Here is a 22,610-nt window from a genome sequence, read left to right on the forward strand (position 1 = left end):
TTGGATTTTGGAATCTTTAATATTGTACGAAATGTTATGGAACAGTTTGTAAACTAGGTTTTACATACGAATGCATCTTTCATAAATATCGAATATCTGTAACACGTAATACCGGTAATTTACGTACATGCGGATAAATATGGAGATTGGGAATATATACATAAATTTATCGCAAATGCGAAGGCAATGAACAGATAAATTTCTTATTTTGCTTTAATATCAAGTCTTACATAAAACAAAGTTACATTTTAACACGGAGTTCCAAGCTTGCACTACGATTTGTTTTTGACATAACAAGCAACACTTTGAACACTTCACTACTCCGACTGGACTTTGGGACGAAGGTTTGCACTGGATACAAAAAGCACATTAATAACAATAGTATCTGCTAGCTTTCTGACTCTCAGTTGAGACTGAAATACAAATTAATTCACATTTTGGTACACATCGACTATAGTAACATTTTTTTGCCATCCATAAACAAATAATTGCATTTTTTCCAACCGTCGCCCAGATATGCAAATACCACGTTGACAAATCCCCTGTGATATGCCTATGTACAAGATTGAAACATTAGACTCTTAATCTAATAATTCTATATTTACAAAAAGGAGAGAAAAGGCCGCTGCCATAGAACACATGCAATATCAAAGCTTTATCAGTTCTTTCTTCGACCCCAGCACTAGGCAATGACTAGAGAAATATCATCGTCCTACATGCATTTTAAAATTTGCCACAATGTAACCTTTCAAGTTTCGTTTTCTTCCTTTTATAAGAAAAAATCCTCTCGGCGTCTATTGGCAGCTTTTTTTTGTCTTTGATTCCTCGCGATCGTAACTTTGGAGTCTTTTTGTGAAAAGTTTTTTTTGTATGTTTTTGTAATTTTTTGATGTATGTCTACTTAAACGTACCATTCGTTAAAGTTCGATGAAAGCGTGCTGTGGTTGGATGTGTGGTGGACTGCAGAAGATGTTGGGGACATTGAACTGTTGGTCTGGTTTTCTGTGGAGGGCGACACGATGGTGGGGGGTGTTGAGGACTCATACCCGGAACTTGCCGCTGGAGAAGGCTGTGATCCTTGAGAGGATGCTTCGTGAACCTACAAAAACCATCCACCATGTAAGCTAAGACAACTAAAGGTTGGTGTAGAGCTTTGCAAGAGATCTGTACAGTAAATGTGCACACATTGTACAGCTTAAATTGATTAGGCATTACTAAAAAAACAAGCAATTCAAATTTTAAAATAATATTCGAAAACTTGTTAAATAAACAAAAGTAGCAAACGAAAAACGCTCGACATACTTTTCATTAAAGATGAAAGCTGCCATGGCTGTGAACAATGTTTAGGTTTGATCTATGATAGAACAAAAAAAATGACCACACAGGCTATAAGAGGGACACTACCTCTTTAATTTAGTGTGCACAGCGTTGAGGATGTCAGATATGCAGGATGACCATTCAATTTCCTCATGCTCCATAGCACGTAAAGCTTTGAAATTATTTAACGCCTTCGTAAATATTTCGCGACTCAAACTGGGATTTTTTAAATTGTTACTTACCTTCATGTGTTTTCGTAGAGAGCTCGGGTGAGTGTAGGACTTGTCACACATTTTGCAGAGGTACGGTTTGTCGGAAGTGTGCACGTGCATGTGCTTCTTGCGATCGCTGCTGTTAGCAAAACGCCTGTCGCACCCTTCGAACTCACACTTGAACGGTTTCTCGCCTATCAACGATGACAATTTTTAGTAAGACTAAGTCGCAATTTTAGCTCCTTTCAAATTTGCTCTGCAAATATATTAATACAGCCCCGTGTGCGCATTCACAAGACAAGAAAAGCAGCCAGCGTGAAAACAAGTCCAAATTTTGCACTACCCTTCCACAGTATTCTACAAAACATTTAACGCCAACCGTAAATAACTGTACCATCCCTTTGCAAAAAAAAGTACGTAAACAGCTGGGGATTTTGTAAAGAATACATAAGATTAAATTAATAAATGACGATTCTTTGCTTCATTCATCAGTGACTGGTTACACGATGTTACAGCTGCCGTAAACGGCCTTGTTTGAATAAATGAACATTTATTGCTCTTTCAAAAATGCAAAGGAACCTCGAATAAACGTGAAAATATTGCAACAGAACAGTTTTAAGTTTCTGTTTCTCATATCTAGTGTAGTTCCCCTTCTGAAAATGAAATACTTCTGTTATGAACTAACGTAAATCCTTGGAAAGCACACACAAACAGCGTTTACAGAAATACAACAGAAATGATTATTTGCTCATGCTACTTACATTTTCGCTTTAATTAAAGCGTTTCCAATTCTGTTTATTTAAAGTAAGAGTCGGTGGACATCTCATGCAGTGAAGGGAATTGTTGCTAAGTGCCCCTGGAGGTTTTATAGTCGAGAAAGTGTTAAATCTCGACTGTGCAAAATCTTTACAACCATCTAACCATTATGTGTCATTAACAACGACATTGTTGTCTAGTGCTATTTTCCCCACAATCCCATGTTGAGAATCAAGTTTTAACAAGGTTGTAAGCCCTGGAGATCCCAAAATGTATCTTAAGGTGCATCACACGCACGCACACATACACACAAATAGACACGCGAACATACATTCAATTATCTTCTTCTGAGTATACAGAAGTTATTTTTGCAGTTTTAGATATTTTCAGCCTCACATCCTTATATACATACATAGGTAGCTATAAATATGTAAACACAAAATGCGATAGAAAAGAGGAAGCGACGAACAAAAATAGTGCAATTGCCGGTTGTGAATTTGCAACGAAACTAAATAAACCATCAGTTCTGAATAATTTCCTCTGAGATAAAATTAAACTCAGTAATAATTGAATGAAAAAATTATGCAATTATCAGAACATATTTGCTGCGTAACTATTTCCCTCAATTTTGGAAATCATTAAGCGTTGCTTTTAGTGCATTTGCAAAACTGCACAGAATGTAACATTCCCAGGTTTTAAAAGAACAGCGCTCACAAAGCCAAAATACAGAACACAGGGAGTTAAGGGAAATCAAAATACTTAAACATGCTAATTTTATGCTGATATAAATATTTATCTGCACATGCATGTACAACACGTAACTAAATAAATACTAGGAGTGTCCCGTTTATTTTAAAAATATGAAAATACATTTGAAACGGCTAGTAATGTTTCGCAGTATTGCACTCTCCCTTTTAATTTTAAACACATTCGCCATACCTGTGTGAGTTCTTTTGTGAATCTTGAGATTTTCTGATCTGGCAAAGACTTTGCCACAGCCAGGGAATGGACAGGGAAATGGTTTCTCGCCAGTGTGGACTCTGATGTGATTTACAAGTTTATATTTGGCTTTGAAAGGCTTTCCCTCTCTTGAACATTCTTCCCAGAAACAGACGTGATTCGACTGCTCTGGACCCCCAACGTGTTCCACTGTTACGTGAGTAACCAGTTCGTGCATCGTGCTAAAAGTTTTGTTGCAGGATTTTTTGGGATTCGTCAACTGTTCGGGCTCTACCCATTTACATATGAGTTCTTGCTTAATGGGTTGCCTCATATAACGAAAGAAGGCCCCGGCCCCATGATGGGCCGCCATGTTCATGTTCATGGGGCCATAGCTGTGTAGCTGGGTCGAGGCGTAGTGGTCCGATCTGGGACTGGTAACTTGACTGTACTGGTCTGCTCTGCCATACATGTCCCCAGAAAAACCTAAGCGCATTTGGCCGTTCATTACATGTGCATTGGGCGATGCGTGACTGGTCGCCTGCTCGTGAAGACCCGGGAAGAGTAGGTGCCCTGCGGCGTCAGTATGTCCATGAGGTCCCGCGAAGCTGCCCGCAGCCGCCGCCGAAGCGAACAGACTGTGGCCGGCACTGGCCGCCGCTGCCGCTTCCCCGAAGCCCCGATTGCGAAACAGAAAGTCCCGGGTCGAGTTGAACGCTGCGCTGCTGTACGAACTCACATGGCTCGGATGGTGACCCAGGGCAGCGGCGTAGCCCGGAGCCTGCGACGTGAAGGCTGTTTGACCCGATGCGAGATCGTGAGTGCTCGGGCTGATCTTAAAAGCACCCATCCCGTCAGCGAAAGGATTGATCCCCAGCCCTACTTCTCGGTCGTTGACATCGCCTGTTGAGTGATGTCGAGATGAGCCGAAAGTAGTCACTCCAAGAGTAGGATATTGAGGTCCAGCGTCCAAAAGCATCGTATGGCGATGGGGGTTACAGAAGGAATAATGGATTTTTTTTGTTTGAAAAGAAAGAGAGGCAATTCGCAACGAAACTTGCTCAGTAGAAAACAGTCTCTGAGTCTGTTTGGAGGACTTGCAAAAAACTCCTTATTTTTCTTTCTCTTTTTCTCTCTCTTCAGCGTGTGGGAATTTACTGGAGATATTCCCCCCTCTGCAAACGCAAATCATGCAATATTGTCTTTTGCGGTCTATCTTCCTGGGGAGAAACTTTCACCTCATCAGCCGGGCGGTGAGCTCGGGAATGATAGCGGCAATCATTCCTGCAGATAAATGAATTGAAAAGACAACACCATCCCCTTGATGAATGGGAGTTGGGGGAGGGATCACGTGGTCCACGGCTTCCGAACCCATTGGCCAGACCCGGGCTGCCCCGTTGCGCTCGACCACCAATCAGCGATGGGGTCCGACCATCCTGCCTTCTAATTGGCCCGCTTGCCTCATCAATCCCAGGTATTGTGCGCGCATGACAGTCGCTCCTGATAAATTATTGTCGAGTCCAGATTTTCTTTCTTTTCCTCTGTCCTCTCTTTTTTTATATATATAATATGGAAAGAGGAGGAGGGGGGTGGGGATGGTGGTCGCGGGGAGGAGTGGGGGGGTGGTGGTGGGGGAGAGAGACGGACAGGAGAAAAGAGCGAACTGAAGAGAGGGAGAGAGAAAAAAACTCTTGTCTTCCTCGACTTCACAATTCAGTCACCCCTTGTCAGACTGTTTGAAATTCGTTCATGTGCCACAACTCCAGACGAGAGAAAAAGCGGGCGGCTTCCTTTGTTGTTCAGTAGCTTTTTGATCGCCGGTGAAAATTCACTTACCCAGATGAGTGAGCAAAAAGAGAAAGAACACTCTTTTGAATTGGGTTCAGAAAATGCATATGTTTGGATTCAGTGCAAACATACAACACTTGGTTGTTTTCGAGACGAAACCCTTGATTAACCTATCTTTCCCCATGTAAAAAGCGATTGAAAACATCTTGCTTGGGCCTTTTTTTTCTCTCTAAACTGACAATGAATTGCTCTATACATATCTATAGGCTCCCAAACAATTGCAGAATAGCTGCAAGTAAAGATTTCCCCTATTTTCAAAAAAAAAACGTTCGGTGCTCTTTTCATTGATTAGAAACAAAGGAAGCGAAAATGGTTTATGGATACTGTCAGCTAAGAAAAATGTAGCTCCTTTCCACATCATGTTTTAGATTATTTCTTGCCAGTCACAACCCCAAATTTGCTAAAGTCCATCTTCTGTGTTTCTACAAAGTAATTTAATTATTAACGTGAGGCCAATAGTTTGCATATTCATTAAGTCTAATTATATTCCAGTAAAAGAAACGTAAAAGCCAACAAAGAATCGGAATCGTTCAATTTACCTTTTGTTCACCACTTCAATGAGTTTCCTTGAAGCTAAGTCTATGTTAAAGTCTTATTTTATAACAAAGAAGCCTCACCGGATCCTTTAATAATTATCTCCGTTAGTGAACTATCACTTTACGAGGATACAGTTTAAAATAGTTTCCCTGTTTCCCGATCCCTCGCTTCCTAATTCAACTCTTTCCTGGTCGAACATCACATTTCTACGAACATCTGTGCTCGCTTACTTTTTAACTTTTTTTTAGAGGTTTTATGTCAAAGTACAACAGGTTAACTTGAGAGAAAACATTATTAGCGACAATCCCGGCGGTTTAAATGACTTTCTTTGGATGATCCAGTTGCGGTTATAGTTTACAGTTTTCCCTCAAGAAAACAAGTTTAATGCTAAATGTTGGAAAACTGAGGAGTTGGGAGGATGTGTTGACGTTTGAAGTGTGGCAAAAAATAATTTTTAAAAGGGGTAACTCTTTGGTGAATAGTTCTTGTTTAAGTCGATTTAATGTTGTACGTACTTTGCTGATGAATGCCAAGCATCGGTTATCTTCTAAGGAGTTACAAGTATACATTTCAGGTACTTTAATCATTTGAAATCATCTTACGCGAGGGTATCTCTGCAGTTAAACTGGATCTTGCGATGCATCAGAACCCCACGCTTGTTGTGCATATAATGAAATGCTATTTTCCAGCTTCGTAGTGTATGTGCTCCCTAAGAATTAAATGGAACGCGATATTGCCTTGCTGAGTGAGTACAATAGCTAACATCATAGCATTGCTTTAAATGATGTAATATGCTGAAAACATGGATATTAAAATCACAGCAGTCGATGAGCAGAAGCTGGAGTAATTTGATTCAAAAAGATTTACTGCTCATTTGAAAGTGTGTGCAAATTCTAAAGGGACACTTAAAGAGTATGAAAAGTAAACGTTTCCCTTAGCGTTATCTTTAGGCTACATCTTCAAACATACAAAGAAGGGCTGATTTTAAAAGTTGTGAGATGGTAGAAGTTATCAAGTGGGATTTGCGGCGCTCTCCGCAGGAAACGCAGGCTGCTTGAGTTCAAAGCCACATGCACCGACGTGACATATAAGCCATTAAAATATCATCCTGACGGCTCATTTCTGCTTCATCATACATTCCCTAACTGCTTCCAGAAACCTTGAAAAGGAGAAATGAAGAATGACTATCTAGGCAAAGCTACAAAGTAGATTTTTTTTGACTTCGAAGTTACCTGAATTAAAAGATCGAAGACATCTTCAACAGGTGGAGGACGGTAAGGGAGGCACGTGTATTCAAGTGACTTTTTAACTAAACGACTCCTGACCTCTGAATTTCCATCATCTTTCATGTAAATGCAATTGACTAAAAAGAGAATAGAGATATCAGTCAGATTTTTTTGTTTCCTCAGAATAGCCCTTGTCAGGGGCCATCATGTTGCAATAAAAGCAAACTAGGTGCGAATGGATCTGAATTATGCATTTCCATTCGAATGCATTTGTGTGTACTGATATTTTCCCTCGTATTGTTTTCAACCGATGGATAGCAAAACATTTAGTTGCTCCGTGAAGGGACGATGGTGGGGTGGAAATATTTGCCTTGGTGTTGAAGTGTTAGTTTACAAAATGAATTTTTCTGTGCAATTTAAAATTCTGCCTATTTTCAATGAGTCTAATTTAAAATTTAAATTCGATTTATATGTCGAAACGAAGTTAATCATTCAATCGCTTATTTGTGATTAAGATAGACCGTTGCTGTCGCTAAAATGTCGCTTCAATTCCCTTACTTTCACCTAAAGTGGGTTTTATGCATATTTGAGTCAAATGCAAGCCCTTAAAAACGTGAGCTAAATAACGCGTGCCCTTTATCCGCGTTCTGCCGATAAACAAATGCTTTCGGATATTGAGGTAGTGAACTGGTGTTTGCATCCATGGTCCCTATTTCCATGAATGGGATGCCATTTAACTGATTTTAATTGTAATGCAAAAGTTACGTTGCAAATTTATTCCTAATGGCTAATCCTAACACCATATATTTAATTGATATCTTATTTTCTATGCATGATTTTCATAATTGTTTAAAACGTACCAATATTAAAAGTCAGTGTTGAGTTGGAACTATATATAGGTTCGTTTCAGTGCATTAGATAACGCTTAGTTTATCATATTTATCTATTAAAACTGATTCCAATCAAGTTAGTCAGTTGGTTTCTTTGCGCGCAAGAATTGCTCTGAAGTCCCCGACTTCTGAAATACCATATCTTTTGACCCCTGACCCGTGACCGACCACATGTGCCGGAGCCACACAATGCCACATAATGCAAACCTTCGAAAATATTGGGCTGTAGGGAAAGTAGAAAGTCGTGGACTGAAGTGGTGAAACAATAGTTTGTACTGAACGGCAGACAACGTTTCTTTTTCTCTCTCTCCCTCTGCTATTGTCAGGTTCACGTAAATATATCCGATAGTAACATCCACAACAGCTGATACGACCCGGCACCAGTCTTCAGTGACGACTGTTTTTTTGTCTGTGTGCGTTTTAAACTTTTCACATGTCTCATGCAGTCGAGACTATGGACCACCTTTCCACTGACGCTGCAATAGAACTTTATCAAAGCCAAAGCAAATTTCAGCCCGTGTTCAAAAGATGTTTTGGCAAACTCAAAAATCAGCTCCACTCAAACTGTTAGCTACAACAACCCCTAAAGCGCCACATTTAAACGTTACCATGCTTCCGATTCGGCAGACGCTTCCATTTCTAGTACTTTATTTCAAGTTGCCCGTGGCTTTGAATTAAAATTCCAACTGCCAGAGGTTTGTCTTAGTAACTTAGGGCGGGGGTTCTGGTGGAGAGGGGGTGGATTTTTGAAGGTCACTAGTCTTTAGCCATTATCCGCCTGTCGGCCTTGAGCTGCGTGCAACACATCACCGTTAGAGATGCGATTGTACTTTGAACGATTTGCTATAATTCCATTTTCGGGATTTTATTTCCTTTATGTGTTTTCCTATAGCTCGTAGGAAGACCGATCTTTTATTTATTTATCTAGATAAAACATTCTCACGTAAATTTCGAGATTTTAAACTTTGTATGTCTTCCAGCGTACCAGGGTATGCTGAAATAAAACTTTCTGACACTAATTCCTTTATTTTTGCTGCATATGTTCCCGGGTAGTAAGAAGTTTAAGGAGTGCGTGAAAAGTTTAAGTCGAGAGATTTCCCAACTTATGGGAAGGACGTGCTGGTTATCCATGCTTTGTGTTTTGTTTTTTTTCAAATGTGGACAACTATGTAACAATGAACCCGAGAGACCATGCGCTTATATTTCAATAGATGTGTCTACCTTTAAAAAGAAACTACTGTAAAATCCAACTGGACACGAAATGCGTTCAAATGGTATGCGAAAATTCAACAGACTTTCGGGGTTTGAGGCGAGTTTATGAGGATTTTGCAAAGCCTAACTATCAGCAGCTGCAGTTAAGTTTAATATAAAGAACACATTTTTAGGGGAAGATCCTGCAGATGATCTGGCTTTTGGTCCAAGTAAAATTGGAGGGGCAACGCAAAAATATAACGAAGAATGAGGAGGCCATGTCCATTGTGGCTGTTCATAGATCAATAATAACTTGAGGAAAATAAATTTCCAAACACTAAATCCTATCTTCAATACCACTAGACGCATTTTATACATAGGCATCTTCCAGCTGTTCAACAGATCACGAAGTCACCCCATTACGTTTAGTCAGGTATTCACCGATGCGTTTGATTCTTTCTTGTCACAAAAAAAAGAAACTGGCATTAGATGCATCAGCTAATCATGTTATTTCTTAATTCTTACAATTTAGTGAAAGAACACATGCAACCTTGAAGTGCAGGCCTTCACCACCTTCTAACTTTATTTCATTGGCTTTCTTTGATCTTGCTATCTAGTTATTCAGTTATCTTACTATTTATTTACATCCATCATACGACCAAAGAAAGTTATTCAGACTGCACATTTTTATATAGATTGTCAAACATCCCATTGTGTTGCTGGCTTTTTTTTGAGATATATGTAATATAATGCAATACAGGAATCTTGGAATGAAGTGCATATTCTTCCAAAATGACACACACTGAAAGATGACACTCTAATATGTGTTTTACAGGCCCAAGCATTCTGTTTAACTTATACAGATGTACACATGTACACACAGAGACAAACACGTACACAAACAACACGAGACTTCAAATTAGTTACTTTTTTTTCTTTTTTAGTTTCTTCTCGTTGTCGTAGTCGATTTAAAAAGTACAACTGCCAGTCCCTGATTCCTTTTTCCATCATTGTTTTCTGCGCGATGGATACTTTAAAACACAGTCGACACCAGTTTTAAGTGCAATCTTAAAGTCATTGAATTATTGACCTACAGGTGAACGGCAAGTGCACATTGCACAGTGTAAACATACCTACAACAAAACACAATGTTCCTAACATTAAAATTCCCACAACTGTGTTTAAAACCGATTTTTAAAAACATATTAACACGACCGTAATGGCTTTGTTTCACGTTATAACATGACAATTTTATACTTAAAGTACATACCAGAGAAGTAAAAGTTGTAATTTACTCAATTGGTAAGTTATTAATAGACCACTGAGTACTTTCTTTTGAATAAACACGGATGAGGAAGGGTTTATGAAACAGCAATCGTTGCCTGGTTAGTCAATCAGTATGTAAACACTTACCTATGAAATTGGGGATCAACTACGAACATTTTAAAAAGACAGTAATCTCTCTTAACTCGTGGTTTTCAATCCCCAATCTGTATCGTTGTCACTTACAGTGTTTTATGTGGTCACATACTGTACAAATTAGTGACAGTACATCCCACAACCAGCTGTTTGCTGTAGTTCAGCGTTCTCTGCGTGGCAGTACTAGAATTAATATTTGACGACCATCGCATTGTAACAACAACCTCCGACCCAATGTGTTTGGACTGCCACATTATTCCATGACACTTACATTCCTTAATTTGTTTACGGACGATTTGAGTGTAATGAAAGCTGGACGCGCATTTGGATCAATTTAAGGCTAGGACTTTTGATCTCCTTGATGGGTTTATGCCCTCTTATGTACATAAGGCTTGCAGGTATCCGTGTTTTAGCGACATCAGTCGGACCATGTCGGAAAGAAACTTTCCAAACTGAGAAATCGCTTGCCAACAATAGCTGGGTAATGTATGGAAATAGGAGTCAAGAGGGATACATTTAATCACTTGCTCTGGCTGCAACTAATTGTTTGTGAAAATAACTGGGCCGAGGTTGACCTCAACTTACCAAATGTAGACCTTGTTCCTCATAATGGTTCTGCATTTACATAGAGGGAGTAAAAACACGCGACTTGCAGGCCCTCTTAGCTGTCAGAACTTTATAATTTCTGGCAATGTCAAAATGGATATCGCTCAGTTATAAGATTCACAAACGTGTGCGTTTCAGTTGACCTGTGATTGAAAAATGTTTAAAATATTAAACGTAAATACAGTACTTTGGATTAGTTACCCAAATAAAGAGTCGAGGTCAAATGTGTGAAATTTAAATAGCACCGCTTGTTACTGTAGCCAGTCTGCACTGCTACAATCGCGTGCATTATTGCATTGAATGAATTATGCAAGTAGTTTAATTCCTAGTTGCTTTCCACTTTTTTGAGGGTTCCAACTATGCATTGGTTATAGGTTACCAAGAACATGAAGGGTGTCTCCGCGACCAGCACAACAGGTAAAGAAACGAGTTACAGGGTGTTTTTTTTTCAATGCAGCATTACGTTTGAAATCTCGCAACGTTGTGCGCTATTTAGATTCGGTGTGCAATATGTTTACATTGTGGCGATATTGAAGGCGTCAAGAGTGATCCTGAGTGAAGTATATTGCGAGATACATATCCAGGGTTCTCAGTGTTCTCCACCATGGTTGTTATCACACTTGTTATCACACCCTAACTTCCTTCGATTGGGGAAACTAACATGCAGTGAAACAAATGCCTCCTTCTGTTTCGGCACCCATGGCTGTGGTTCACGACTCTACTGCCTTAACATAGGCTCCCTAACCTTTTACGATATCAATTGCTAGTACAAAGGTATGTTAGTTTTTTTTATTTTTCCGCTGCGTTTGCAATATTGCATGACTGCAAAGCAGGTAAGATGCAACTGAAATATTGCTCAAATAAAAGAAAATACAACTATATCGGTGTTAATTCACGAAAACTTTCATCACTGTCTTTAACCTGCCAACAGTATAACAGTTGCTGGTAACATGAAAATTATCATCGCGAGTAAATGGGGCAGGGGTGGGGAGCGGTCTCTTTGCAGCTTTCTATGAAGGGCAAGTATATCTTAAAGAAAATATATGAAATATAAAATGTAATCCTGCTGTCAGTTCTTTAACTTGGATCATCCAGATGATACTCATTAACCGCAGCTTATCATTCAGTAGCATATGGTTTCTATAGTCCCTTAACCTTGATAGTATCTTCGCTTTATCTTTGCTTTACCTTTGCTTATATTGTTTCTTCATAGGAATTGTTCGCATATTTCTCACAATGACACATCACACGACTTTGCCAATTTCAACTAGGTATTTACAAAATTCATATCGATGAAGTCAGAAATGCACCGGATTCTGGCAGTACGCTTATATGGTTGCTATCGTTAAGTCACTCACAGCTTTTGTGTGTGGAGTTATTTCCTGGCATTTAGATAAACTAGCCCATTCTATTCAGCAAGTTTCATGTTCGTCTTTTTTTTTTGCTTTTTTTTCAATTATTTAGTGGGGAAATCATTACCCTTCCCCAGAAATGTAGCTGAGTCACTGTATCTGTTGTCTACAGGAGTAGGTGGATTCTCAGATTAAACCTTCTGACTTAAAATGCAGACATGCACATACCCCCACACATGCAACCAAGCCAAACTAATCTGTAGTAAAAACGAAGTATTTCTTTGCTCATTACGCCAAACGTTTGATGGGTGGGTTGAAAGGTGCAAATATAACGCACGGAATCTTGGGATTCTAAATTACTGAGCTTCTAGCATTTGTTTTTCAAATCGAGTTTATGATTAAAAAGAGCTTATAAAAATATTTGTATCAAAACGATGCCAGCGTTGAACTTCAGGAAAAGCGAGAGTTTCCCTTAAACTGGTTTATCTTAGCGCATTTTCCGCAAGTAGCTTTTTAAAATTAATTTGAAATTTCGGAGCTCAATTCCAATTTAACCAAGAGAAGATACCACTCTTGTTTGGTGCATTTCTAATGTTTTTATTTTTATCCCATTGGGCTTCACTTTACACTAGGGTTTAATCAAAGTTCCTTAGGATCTCTGTTGGATTTCTTTGGTGCTAATCCTGCAGTCTTCAAACTTGGAATTCTGCAATAATTTCCTGTTTATAATGGGGTACAGGAAGCTGTGAACTGCCCGCCATAAGAGCATAACGTCTGCGTCGTGTTATTTTGTGACATCTTAATCACAGAGTGAAATATCCTGTCGATGACAAAAGTGGTAACATCGGGCTAATGTCTGAAAATGTTGTTTGGGGTAGCCTGTAAATCATACTTACGAGAGGAAAAACAATACGATTTTTATGCTTTTTGAAGGTTTGCAGTATTTGCAAATAAATTAAACAATGAGCTAGAAAGACCAATGATGTAAAATGACGAGGTAAACCGTAAACTGTATGCTTATAGATGGTTCTATACATTATAGCGCGGTGTACGTTCTTCACTTCAACTCTCCATCTAGCTGCAGTGAAAAATAAGTAGTGGTCTCCCAAGATATTTCTAACATAAAGAAGATTTTCTTCTCAAAAGCTTGCTGCAATGAAAATTTACTAATCTAATCCTTATGCAGCACTACTGTAATCCTTATCCAGTTTTTTGAATAATATTAAGTAAGATGAGAAAAAGCAGAGGTCCGTGTCACATTATGTGTAACAAATGTATACTCGCATGGTATAATACTATTGCTCTCAATCACACGATGGCACTTGGATATTTTATAGTACTTTCGCTTGAGAATTTCTATTACATTACATTTTGGTTTTGGAAGACATGGAAATATCACAGCGTGCATAAGCACTATGTTCTTTTCTAGGGCCCTCCGTTTGCGACTGAGAAATTGCTCGGCAGACAACGGATAAACTGAAAAGCAAGGTGGGGCCTTGAACAGGTATGCAGCTATACATGTACGAAGAAGCCCAGTTTAAACTTGCAGCATGAAGCCCCGGAGGCTGAAAGACAAACGTATCAACAATCGCAGATCCTTCTCTGTTACGCGTGTATGCTTTGGTGGAGGGGTTGGGCGGGGGATTCAAAATTGCGCTGATTATTAATTCACTTTGGGATTTCGAGTGATGGCCTGAGACAATTGATATAGCCATAAACCGAAAGAGAAAATGCCAGCAATTGTGACACGGCAAGGAGTGGGAAAGATACAGGAGGTTATGCAAATATTAATGCAACTTTAATCCAAATCTCAGTTAAACTTCATGCAACATCATAAAGCCTCAGATATCCATATTTGAAATTATTACTCAGCGGTTAGTTACATTTTTGCATCATCTGAGTGGCTTGCCTTCGGGTAATCTATTTTTTTGAGGGGAAGGTGGAGGGGGTTAATGTTTACAATTGCAGCGAGCCCTTCATTGTATTAAGCACACTTGCTATGACGGCAGAGAATTGTTTTGAACAACTATGTGATTTTCACCACCGCCGTGTCCCTACCCCTCCCCCACCTGTTCCCATTTGATCATACTTTCTTAAAAAAAATCCTTTCTAGTTTCGAGTGTTAGCCTGACTCTGAACGTATTGGAATTCCTTACGTCTTTCTGCTTATTTCCTTGAAGCTTAAATTAGCTATTTCTCCCCCTCTCTCACGACTACCCCTCTCCCTCCCCGGCTCACCCCACACCCACCACGCCCCCCCCCCCACCATATAAATTTCTGTTCCCGCTATTACTCCCACCTCCCTTTCAAAAACCTACCTTTCTCTCTCTCTCTCGTATTGTAGCGCTAGAGGCGAAAGCTTCAAGCCTCCTGCCGTAGATCAGTTAACAAGGACGGCCTAAATCCACGGAAAAGCGCAGCACCGGCTTTCCGCGTCCCTTCAGCACCCTTGTAGCAAAACCTAATGGACTGCAATATTACGTATTTGAGTTAGCAGCCCGTTTTGTCACCCGGAAAAGAACTAAACTATCTTTTTTGTACATGTTTGTCGAGATGGTTCGACAGACGTATGCACTCAGGACGACTTAAACGGGCGTAATGTACTGAAGACAAGTTACAGTTACGGACATAGATGTGGGGTAGGGGGTGGGATTGTGGCTAGCGTTACGTTCCGGTGCCAGAAGAAACATGAAAAAGTCAGATTGGTATAAGGAACGCAGCTCGGTCTTAAAAGCGTCTCAATCGTGTTTACGTAGACAGAAGGGAACGACTGACAATCTGTCATGGCTCGCTCTCTCTCCCTCTGTACCTCTCGGTAGTACAGTACATTTTGGTCTTTACTTGCAGTGCAAGTTGCCGATTCGCAGATTACACGCTGTTTGTAGATTCTCGGAACGCCGTCTAAATTCCCCCCTCCTTCCCCTCCCATTCACACACAGGCTTGCAACTGGAAACAAAATTACAGCGAAAAAAGACCACGGCTCTGTCCATGTGATGCAGTCTATAATTGAAATCTTTTTGACAAATTGTCGAAACACAGTATTGGAAACCAGAAGAAAAAAAAACTTACCAACGTCTTAGAAAATAAAACTATACACCCACCCCCCTCCCCAAACCCTCAACGACAACCAACACTTCTCTGGATTCTGTCTCAGGGAATGGCTAACGGCGGACAGATCTCACTAAAATCGTACATGCTGAACAAAGTCTCGGATCGGGGATTGGGGGTTGGGGGGTGGGTTAGGGTTGGTGGCGATTTTGTGAGAAAGAAAGTTCATAGATGCCACTGACTGGGGATCTCTTTGATCGTCAGCGCCGCTAAGAACTACCAGCCCGTCTGATTTTCTTTTTGTGTCAAGAAAATAACACGACTGGAATTCGGCTAGTGTCGGAAAGATAAAAATCATTAATTTCCCGCCTGAGCATAACAGGCCTTAACCTCATTTTCAATTCAGCGCTTCTTGCCCGCACACGACAGAGAGAGGGAGAGAGAGAGAAAACCCTGGATGAGTCGAGGGAACTATTGAGGGCTAGATTCTGTTAAAAGTAGCTGGTGTTTAATCGGCTGGCCTGCAAAATAAACTTTTTACGCTTTGCAAGTGCTCGTGGAAGGCGGATCTGGGTGAACATTTGTTTCACAAACGCTCCTTGTGAGTGCGCACACTTTCCTCCGTACTCTGTGGGCAGATCGACTATTCCAAATTTTGTCCTTTTTTTGTTAAAAAAGTCTTTGCTCCAATAAACAACGGATCGAATTTAGTTTCATAATTTCAAGGAACTTTCAAATGGATTTACACATAATAATGACACCCTCCCCCCGACAGCCCCACAAGCCATTCAATCCTACCCAAATTCACCGTTTTCTCCCCCCCCCCCCCGACTCCTCCCCTACCAATACACACACCCTCCAGGAATGAATTACAACGTGACGAAGTGTAGAGTGCAGAGGAGGGAGCACGCCAGTTATTCACTTTTTGCGAGATTTCCCCCCCAGCTAAAAACACAGCCCGCGCCAACTTGTAAAGATTTTTGTTTTAAATTTGCCGTTGTTTGAGGCAAAAGTGACCTTCAGCTACAGAAAGCGAGTTGGGGGGTGTTGGGGGGTCGGGAGAGAGAGAGAGGTACAGCAGAAACGGTTTTCCTAATAAAATTGAGCATGTTGCAAACCAGCAACAGCAAAAAAAAACAAGAGAACAGCCAAAGGAAAAGTACTTTTTCACATTCAACCCACCCCCCCAACACCCTTCCAACATCCCTTACGCGCACCCACCTCCATCCCCCCACCCCCTTCCTCCCCAAAAGCCAAAGCTTGTTATAACACGCATGTGCCCTGACTGGGGTAAGGAAGTAAGACTGTCAATCATCGGAGACTGACCAATGGGATTGCGTGTTGTTCGCGGAGCTCGTCGGAGCAAGGCTGTTCATGAATCTCAATTCAGTTTCTCAAAGCGTCCTGCTGCTGCATTCGCGCTGCACCCTCCAACCGAATGGCTTTCCACGTTGGCAAAGAACGAGTTTCTAAAGTTCGGTAACTTTAAAAGAAACGTTTTTTTTTATTTTCCCGCTGTTAGGCATTATGAGCATGGATGCATTGGGGAGTCAGATGATGGACCCATCATCATTCGCCAAACGAAACCCAGCGCTGAGATTAGTAGATCTGGCAGGATCTCACAACCATCATCATCACCATCCCCCTCAGAATATGACAGGTTTCCCGGGGCTCAGCGGCCATCCCCACTCAATGGCACACACGCACCCTGGGGAGAATACTGGAGAACCCCGCCTGGGGCCGAGTCCTTTCGGGCCTGAACACATGGGGCACCCTGCGGCCGCCGCTGCACTTAAACTCAGCCCAACCCATCCCCACCACCATCACCTCCATCATCATCACCATCATATGGCAGGCCACGCTGAAGTTGTCTCCAATCCCACGGCAGCGTTTGGCCCAGCGCAGGCGGCAGCAGCAGTCAGGTACTCGGTTTCGCATTCCCACGCCAGCTACACTGCCCAGACTATCTCGGCAGGTAGAGATTTCCTCATCCGCAGGGATTTGACATCCTCAGTAATGCCAGGGCTCACTGATCAATATCCCGGCACAAGTTCTCACCACGGAATGTTTGTATCAACAACAGGTAGTTACCCTGGACACCATGGTCACCCCGAGGCTGGGAACCACTCTCTATTCCCTGGACTTCATGACCAGCCTCCCCTTGCAGTCCCAGCTGGACACCATCTGAACGGACAGTTGAGACTGGGGCTACCTGGAGATATGTACGCCAGGTCTGAGCACTACAGTCAAGTGGCAAGTTCCAGGAGTGATCCTTTTGCCTCTTCCCCTCTACATGGCTACGGTGGCATGAATATTAACATGAACATAACTGGCCACCACGGTCCAGGTGCTTTTTTTCGCTACATGAGACAACCCATCAAGCAGGAACTGATCTGCAAGTGGACTGAACCGGACCCTGTCACTAAAAAGCCATGCTCAAAAACTTTTAGTACGATGCACGAACTGGTTACTCACGTAACAGTGGAACACGTTGGGGGACCAGAACAGTCGAATCATATCTGTTTCTGGGAAGAGTGTCCACGAGAGGGAAAGCCTTTCAAAGCCAAATATAAGCTTGTAAATCACATCAGAGTCCACACTGGCGAGAAACCATTTCCCTGTCCATTCCCTGGCTGTGGCAAAGTCTTTGCCAGATCAGAAAATCTCAAGATCCACAAAAGAACTCACACAGGTCAGTACTTTCGAAGGATCATTCTATTACCTGCTTCTAAATGCATTTTCGTTAATAAAATTTGTTTTCGGTCTATTACCAGTGGGACAAATACACAGCGAGCCAAGGGTTTATGTGGCTTGGAAAATAGCCGATTTTTTTTTTGTTGCAGCATTTAGGGAAACCACACAGCTCTGAGAACTTTGAATTGCTCTGGGTAATAAATAATGCATAATGTTTTAGCTGTAAACAGTCTTCTGGTTACAGATAATAAATCTGCTCTGATTCAATTTCGACTGAAATTAAAAGTCACTAGGTTTCTCCCTTCAGCTGCAGTTAAACGTTGTTGGAAAGCATGACGTTTAGCTCTCAGTGGACACTATTTTAAGGTTAGGTCAATTTCAGTGAAAGCGTTTACAGATGGCGAAGAATTATTAAGAGCGTTGTCTATTTTGTGCTGTTTTTGTTTTGTTAGGATCCACAATCAAAAATATAATAATCATGTTCTACATTATTACTTCAAGTGCCTACGTACTTCCTAACCTATTCGATTTTCATGTTTTTAAAACAAAAGCAATCCAAACATTTTCGAGCCTTAGAATTGATGAAAGCAAATTTTCAGGCCTACGTTCTGAAAGAAAAAATGTCATTTGCAGAACCGTTTGAGAAACTGGGGCATGTGTCATAAACATCTGCTAGTTCCACTTAGCAGCAAATAAATTCAGTAGATCGAAGCTTATTCAAAGCTGCGTTTGAACTTCCCGAGCCAGAATAATCCATAAGTAATGCAACCGCAGAGATGAAATTTCCCACTCCTCAGGATATATTTTTTAAAAAGTCTGCATTAATTGAGCTTGCAGCAGAGGTTCGATACGTCGCGGACTCGCTCTCTCATTGTCTGTTGCCTGCCTAGTGCTCGACCTCGTTCGAGTAGTAAACATTTAAGGTAAGTTCTACCCCCACCCATCCTCCACTCAGAACTTATCCTCAAAAGGTTGGACGTATTTCAGTTTTATGATCAATGGTGAGGCTCTGAAACGTTCTTCTTCTTGTTTCGTTTACGTCCCGACCAGCGTTGGCCGGGAGAAGGTTTGGGAATGGCCTAGTCTTTGGGGGCTGTTGAGGGGGGAGATACAGGGGCTTATCAAATGGGTAGGTACAATATAATCTGAGCCACTTTGCTACGTGTAAACTTTTCTAAACTGCCTGCTTGTATTTTCTTTTTTGTTTTCCGGCCTCAACTGTTTCCTGTTACATAACTGTACAATGATGGCTGTATTTTTGTTGTTGAGTGGAATTGAAATGCATTGTCAATGTGCATGGTATCTCGGAGCGATTTGTAGGCCTCTCTATAGCTGGGAATTTAATCTTAATTTAACTTGAAAACATATTTTACTTTACTCTGTCATTTAAACATCGCCGACAGCACTAATAAAATGTAACAATTGGTTAAAAAAGAAAATGCGTAGTAACACAGGCATGTGAAATAGTTATTCCAAAAAAAATCACGCCATGAATGCGCTAGATTTCATATTTTTAAACAGTTGAATGTATAATACGTACAAGTGTATCTGTGCAATGGTTGCTGAGCAGTCACTTCCTAACCTATGGGTCCAATAATAGATAGCATTGGCCTAAGAAAACTTTCCCAGCACTTACAGCGATTTCAGATCAGCAGTTAAGAGTGAGAAGCACTTAATTTGAGAAGGATAATAATTCATTCGACCGACGTTATTTCTATTTATTTTAAAATATTGTAGTATCAAATAAAACGAGCTGTGTGTTTGGTAGCGTCGACTGCATTCATTTGCCCAGTATTTCAGTTAAACAACATTCTCCATATGTTGCAATTAATCACCTTAAGTATGATAAATATCGCATTTCTCTTTTAGTTTAAAATTGCACACACTATTGTTACTAAATTCTTAAATAAAAAAAGCAAGTATAGTAATTCTATTAACAAAGTAATTATGTTGTAAAATATTGATGCCATTTGATTGGCTTCCGTCCTTTATAGGCTAGTTTTATTGAATTGAAATCCCGTCCCTTTTACATTATTTATTTCAACAAGCATGGAAAGATTGCCTCTGGGTAAACAGAGACTTCAGTAGTTTTGTCACCTCACTTATAAAATATTACCGTATGAAGTCCAAATCTAGAATTTAGCATGTATGTTGAAAGATTGATTAGAACGTGCAAACAGCTTGTCTAGTTTATCACCAGGTAAGTATCTTATGCGAAGTTATGTGATGCAAAGTTTAAATTCAATTTCAAGGAGGGTTTCTTCGACTGATTCATCTTTGCCAGGACTGAGCTAACTGGTGAGATGACAACTAACAAGGATTGGTCGCAGTTAATCTTATATTACTCACTCCTTTATACACAGCATTAATAGTAAAGAAGGAGAAATGTGTAGCCAGAAGGAGTTTAGAACTCTCGGGAATTGGCCAAGCAGACTTCACGCTCGCAGTGCCGGACGCTCCAGACACGGCACAATAACAGTGTTTATGAGTCTGGGCTTCCCCATGGGTCCACTAACTTACTACTAGCTTGTACTACACTAATATCGTTGATTGGCCGTCTCAACCTAGCAAGTGAAGGTCAAATTATTCTAACGGCTTTCTGAACGTTTGGCTAATTACGGCGTAATATTAAATCGACATTTGGAGAGTTCGGTGAAGGGTCTGTGTTGTAAAGCACGTAGCTTGCACTGTGTTGTGCTTACCACAGACACGTAGTTCTTAAAACCATATTGAGAATTAATGATATTTTAATGTTCATTAGAATAATAACTACTGGAATAATAATTGAAAACCGTTAAAAAAAGTTTATTTCCCTTCCCCGCTGTTTCAGAAATCCTTTGTAAGTCACTTTACAGCAAGTGACTGCTCCTTGGGCCTTTCGGTTAAGACTAACAAGCAGAAACCATTACGTCACAGCAGATCTGCAGAAAAGTACCTGCAACACTCCACTGCAAGCTCATTGCTCTAAGTAGCTAAAAAAAGGGATTTTTTTTGTCTGAAATACGTGTTAGTGATTAAGTTGCATTTTAAATACTGAATAACAATGTTAGCAATGAAAGAGAATACCTGAACGTTAGTGAACTCATCACTCTGCCCATTGTCGATTTCTTTCAGGAGAAAAGCCCTTTAAGTGTGAATTTGAAGGCTGTGACAGACGTTTTGCTAACAGCAGCGACAGGAAAAAGCACTCGCATGTGCATACAAGTGACAAGCCCTATAACTGCAAAGTCAGAGGCTGTGATAAATCGTACACGCACCCGAGTTCCCTTCGCAAGCACATGAAGGTCCATTGCAAATCTCCACCCCCCAGTTCGGGCTACGAATCCTCCACCCCTTCGCTGGTCTCTCCTTCTTCGGACTTAGGTCGGGACCCCCCGGCTTCGGCTTCCCAGCTTGACCCCATCACGTCTTCCCACGCAGCTAACCTGAGCGAATGGTATGTGTGTCAAAGCACAGGAGCAAGCGGTATTCCAACACCTCCGAGCAATTCATCATCACCTGGACCAGGGGAGCACTCTTACAGAAATTCTGACCCCAGAACTATTCTCTAACTAGAAACTTGGCCAAGAATCCGTAATTTTTTTTGGGGGGGGGAGAAACAAAAGTACTGACTAATGCTTTGTGAAGGTGTTAGCATTGCTGCACTGGACTTGGTGAAACTACTTGAGTTTCTGGAGGCCTAGCGCCGAGGAACATAATGTAATGAATGCACTGGCATACGAAAAAGACAATAACATATTAAAGAGAAAGTATCCCCAATGTAATCTTGCACAAGTTGCAGTTTACAGTCAAGAATGTGTGTCATGAACAACACAGAAATTCCGTTCACATAAAGTGCTGCAAGCATACAGTATTGTTTCCACAAAATGTTGTACAAAGAAAATCATTGTTTCATTTCTCGTTTTTATCTTTTTTTTTGTGGAAGGAAAATGCACTGCTGTATCTATTTGTTAAGAAAGTACGTTGCAATTCTTTCCGAAAGCCAGAAGGACGAAAGCAGATATTCCCTACACCTGATGTGAATAGTAATGAACAAAAGCCTTTGTAGGCCAAAACAAAATGGATACTCTTCAAAAGCCTGTCTAGCCTTTGACTTTTTAAAAACATTTCTGCAAACTAGATTTTCGATGTTAGACCTTTTTTGCGGAATAACTCTGTAAAAACATGTGAATATAGGTATAGACGAATACAACGTACATCTGTGTTAAGTAATTCGTTTATATTTTCTCTCTGCTTTGTTTTCCTTGAAATAATTTATTTAAAATGTTACAATAAAACACATTTTGTATAAATGACCCAAAATGTTTATTACTGGGCGATTAAGACAGTGTACATTTTTTATTGGATTATGTTAAATAATTAGCGCGTGTACTGTAAATTATAGTGTTTTATAACTGGAAGTTTTGACTGTAGAATAATTTTCCTTCTGTATTTCGACCCTGTTTTGATATGCATTCGTACCGGTTTGCAATAAATTGATAATAATAGAAATACTGTTTAAAAATTTGCAAAGATGAGCCATTTGTCGTTAAAATACATCGTGAAACATCAGTTCCGTCATATCTCCGTGACAT

General features: G+C 40.5%; 2 protein-coding genes across 7 annotated transcripts; one reads left to right on the plus strand and one right to left on the minus strand.

Moving 5' to 3' along the window:
* Positions 1 to 21,445, minus strand: LOC125457502 (zinc finger protein ZIC 1). Of its 4 annotated transcripts, XM_048541770.2 has the most exons (7): positions 14,612 to 14,901; positions 10,921 to 11,084; positions 9,844 to 10,049; positions 6,842 to 6,972; positions 3,225 to 5,055; positions 1,560 to 1,723; positions 1 to 1,099 (listed from the first exon to the last, which is right to left on the minus strand). In XM_048541770.2, exons 5-7 carry the CDS (start codon positions 4,201 to 4,203, stop codon positions 902 to 904), a joined length of 1,341 nt encoding a protein of 446 aa, XP_048397727.1. In that variant the 5' UTR covers positions 4,204 to 5,055; positions 6,842 to 6,972; positions 9,844 to 10,049; positions 10,921 to 11,084; positions 14,612 to 14,901; the 3' UTR covers positions 1 to 901. The 4 variants fall into 4 exon arrangements, with proteins under 4 accessions (XP_048397727.1, XP_048397728.1, XP_059507204.1 ...); XM_048541771.2 differs by lacking the exon at positions 9,844 to 10,049; XM_059651221.1 differs by having other exon boundaries at positions 3,225 to 6,972.
* On the plus strand, positions 6,517 to 22,527 carry LOC125457501 (zinc finger protein ZIC 4-like). 3 transcript variants are annotated; one of them, XM_048541768.2, is made up of 4 exons: positions 6,517 to 6,883; positions 13,723 to 13,797; positions 16,865 to 18,034; positions 21,151 to 22,527. In XM_048541768.2, the coding sequence occupies exons 3-4, from the start codon at positions 16,870 to 16,872 to the stop codon at positions 21,585 to 21,587; spliced, it is 1,602 nt and encodes a 533-aa protein (XP_048397725.1). In that variant the 5' UTR covers positions 6,517 to 6,883; positions 13,723 to 13,797; positions 16,865 to 16,869; the 3' UTR covers positions 21,588 to 22,527. The 3 variants fall into 3 exon arrangements, with proteins under 3 accessions (XP_048397725.1, XP_048397726.1, XP_048397723.1); XM_048541769.2 differs by lacking the exons at positions 6,517 to 6,883; positions 13,723 to 13,797 and adding an exon at positions 13,908 to 16,821 and having other exon boundaries at positions 17,426 to 18,034; XM_048541766.2 differs by lacking the exons at positions 6,517 to 6,883; positions 13,723 to 13,797 and having other exon boundaries at positions 16,736 to 18,034.
* The last annotated feature ends 83 nt before the right edge of the window (positions 22,528 to 22,610 follow it).

This window comes from Stegostoma tigrinum, chromosome 14, assembly GCF_030684315.1.
Source record: "Stegostoma tigrinum isolate sSteTig4 chromosome 14, sSteTig4.hap1, whole genome shotgun sequence".
Classification (NCBI taxonomy): Eukaryota; Metazoa; Chordata; class Chondrichthyes; order Orectolobiformes; family Stegostomatidae; genus Stegostoma; species Stegostoma tigrinum.

Excerpts from the sequence above, each read along its gene's own strand:
- LOC125457502 (XM_048541772.2), bottom strand. The coding sequence starts at position 4,203 with ATGCTTTTGGACGCTGGACCTCAATATCCTACTCTTGGAGTGACTACT. Across the intron at positions 1,724-3,224 it reads TCACAAAAGAACTCACACAG|GCGAGAAACCGTTCAAGTGT; the intron begins GTATGGCGAATG and ends CATCGTTGATAG. Across the intron at positions 1,100-1,559 it reads CTCTACGAAAACACATGAAG|GTTCACGAAGCATCCTCTCA; the intron begins GTAAGTAACAAT and ends TGGTTTTTGTAG.
- LOC125457501 (XM_048541768.2), top strand. The coding sequence starts at position 16,870 with ATGAGCATGGATGCATTGGGGAGTCAGATGATGGACCCATCATCATTC. Across the intron at positions 18,035-21,150 it reads CCACAAAAGAACTCACACAG|GAGAAAAGCCCTTTAAGTGT; the intron begins GTCAGTACTTTC and ends GATTTCTTTCAG.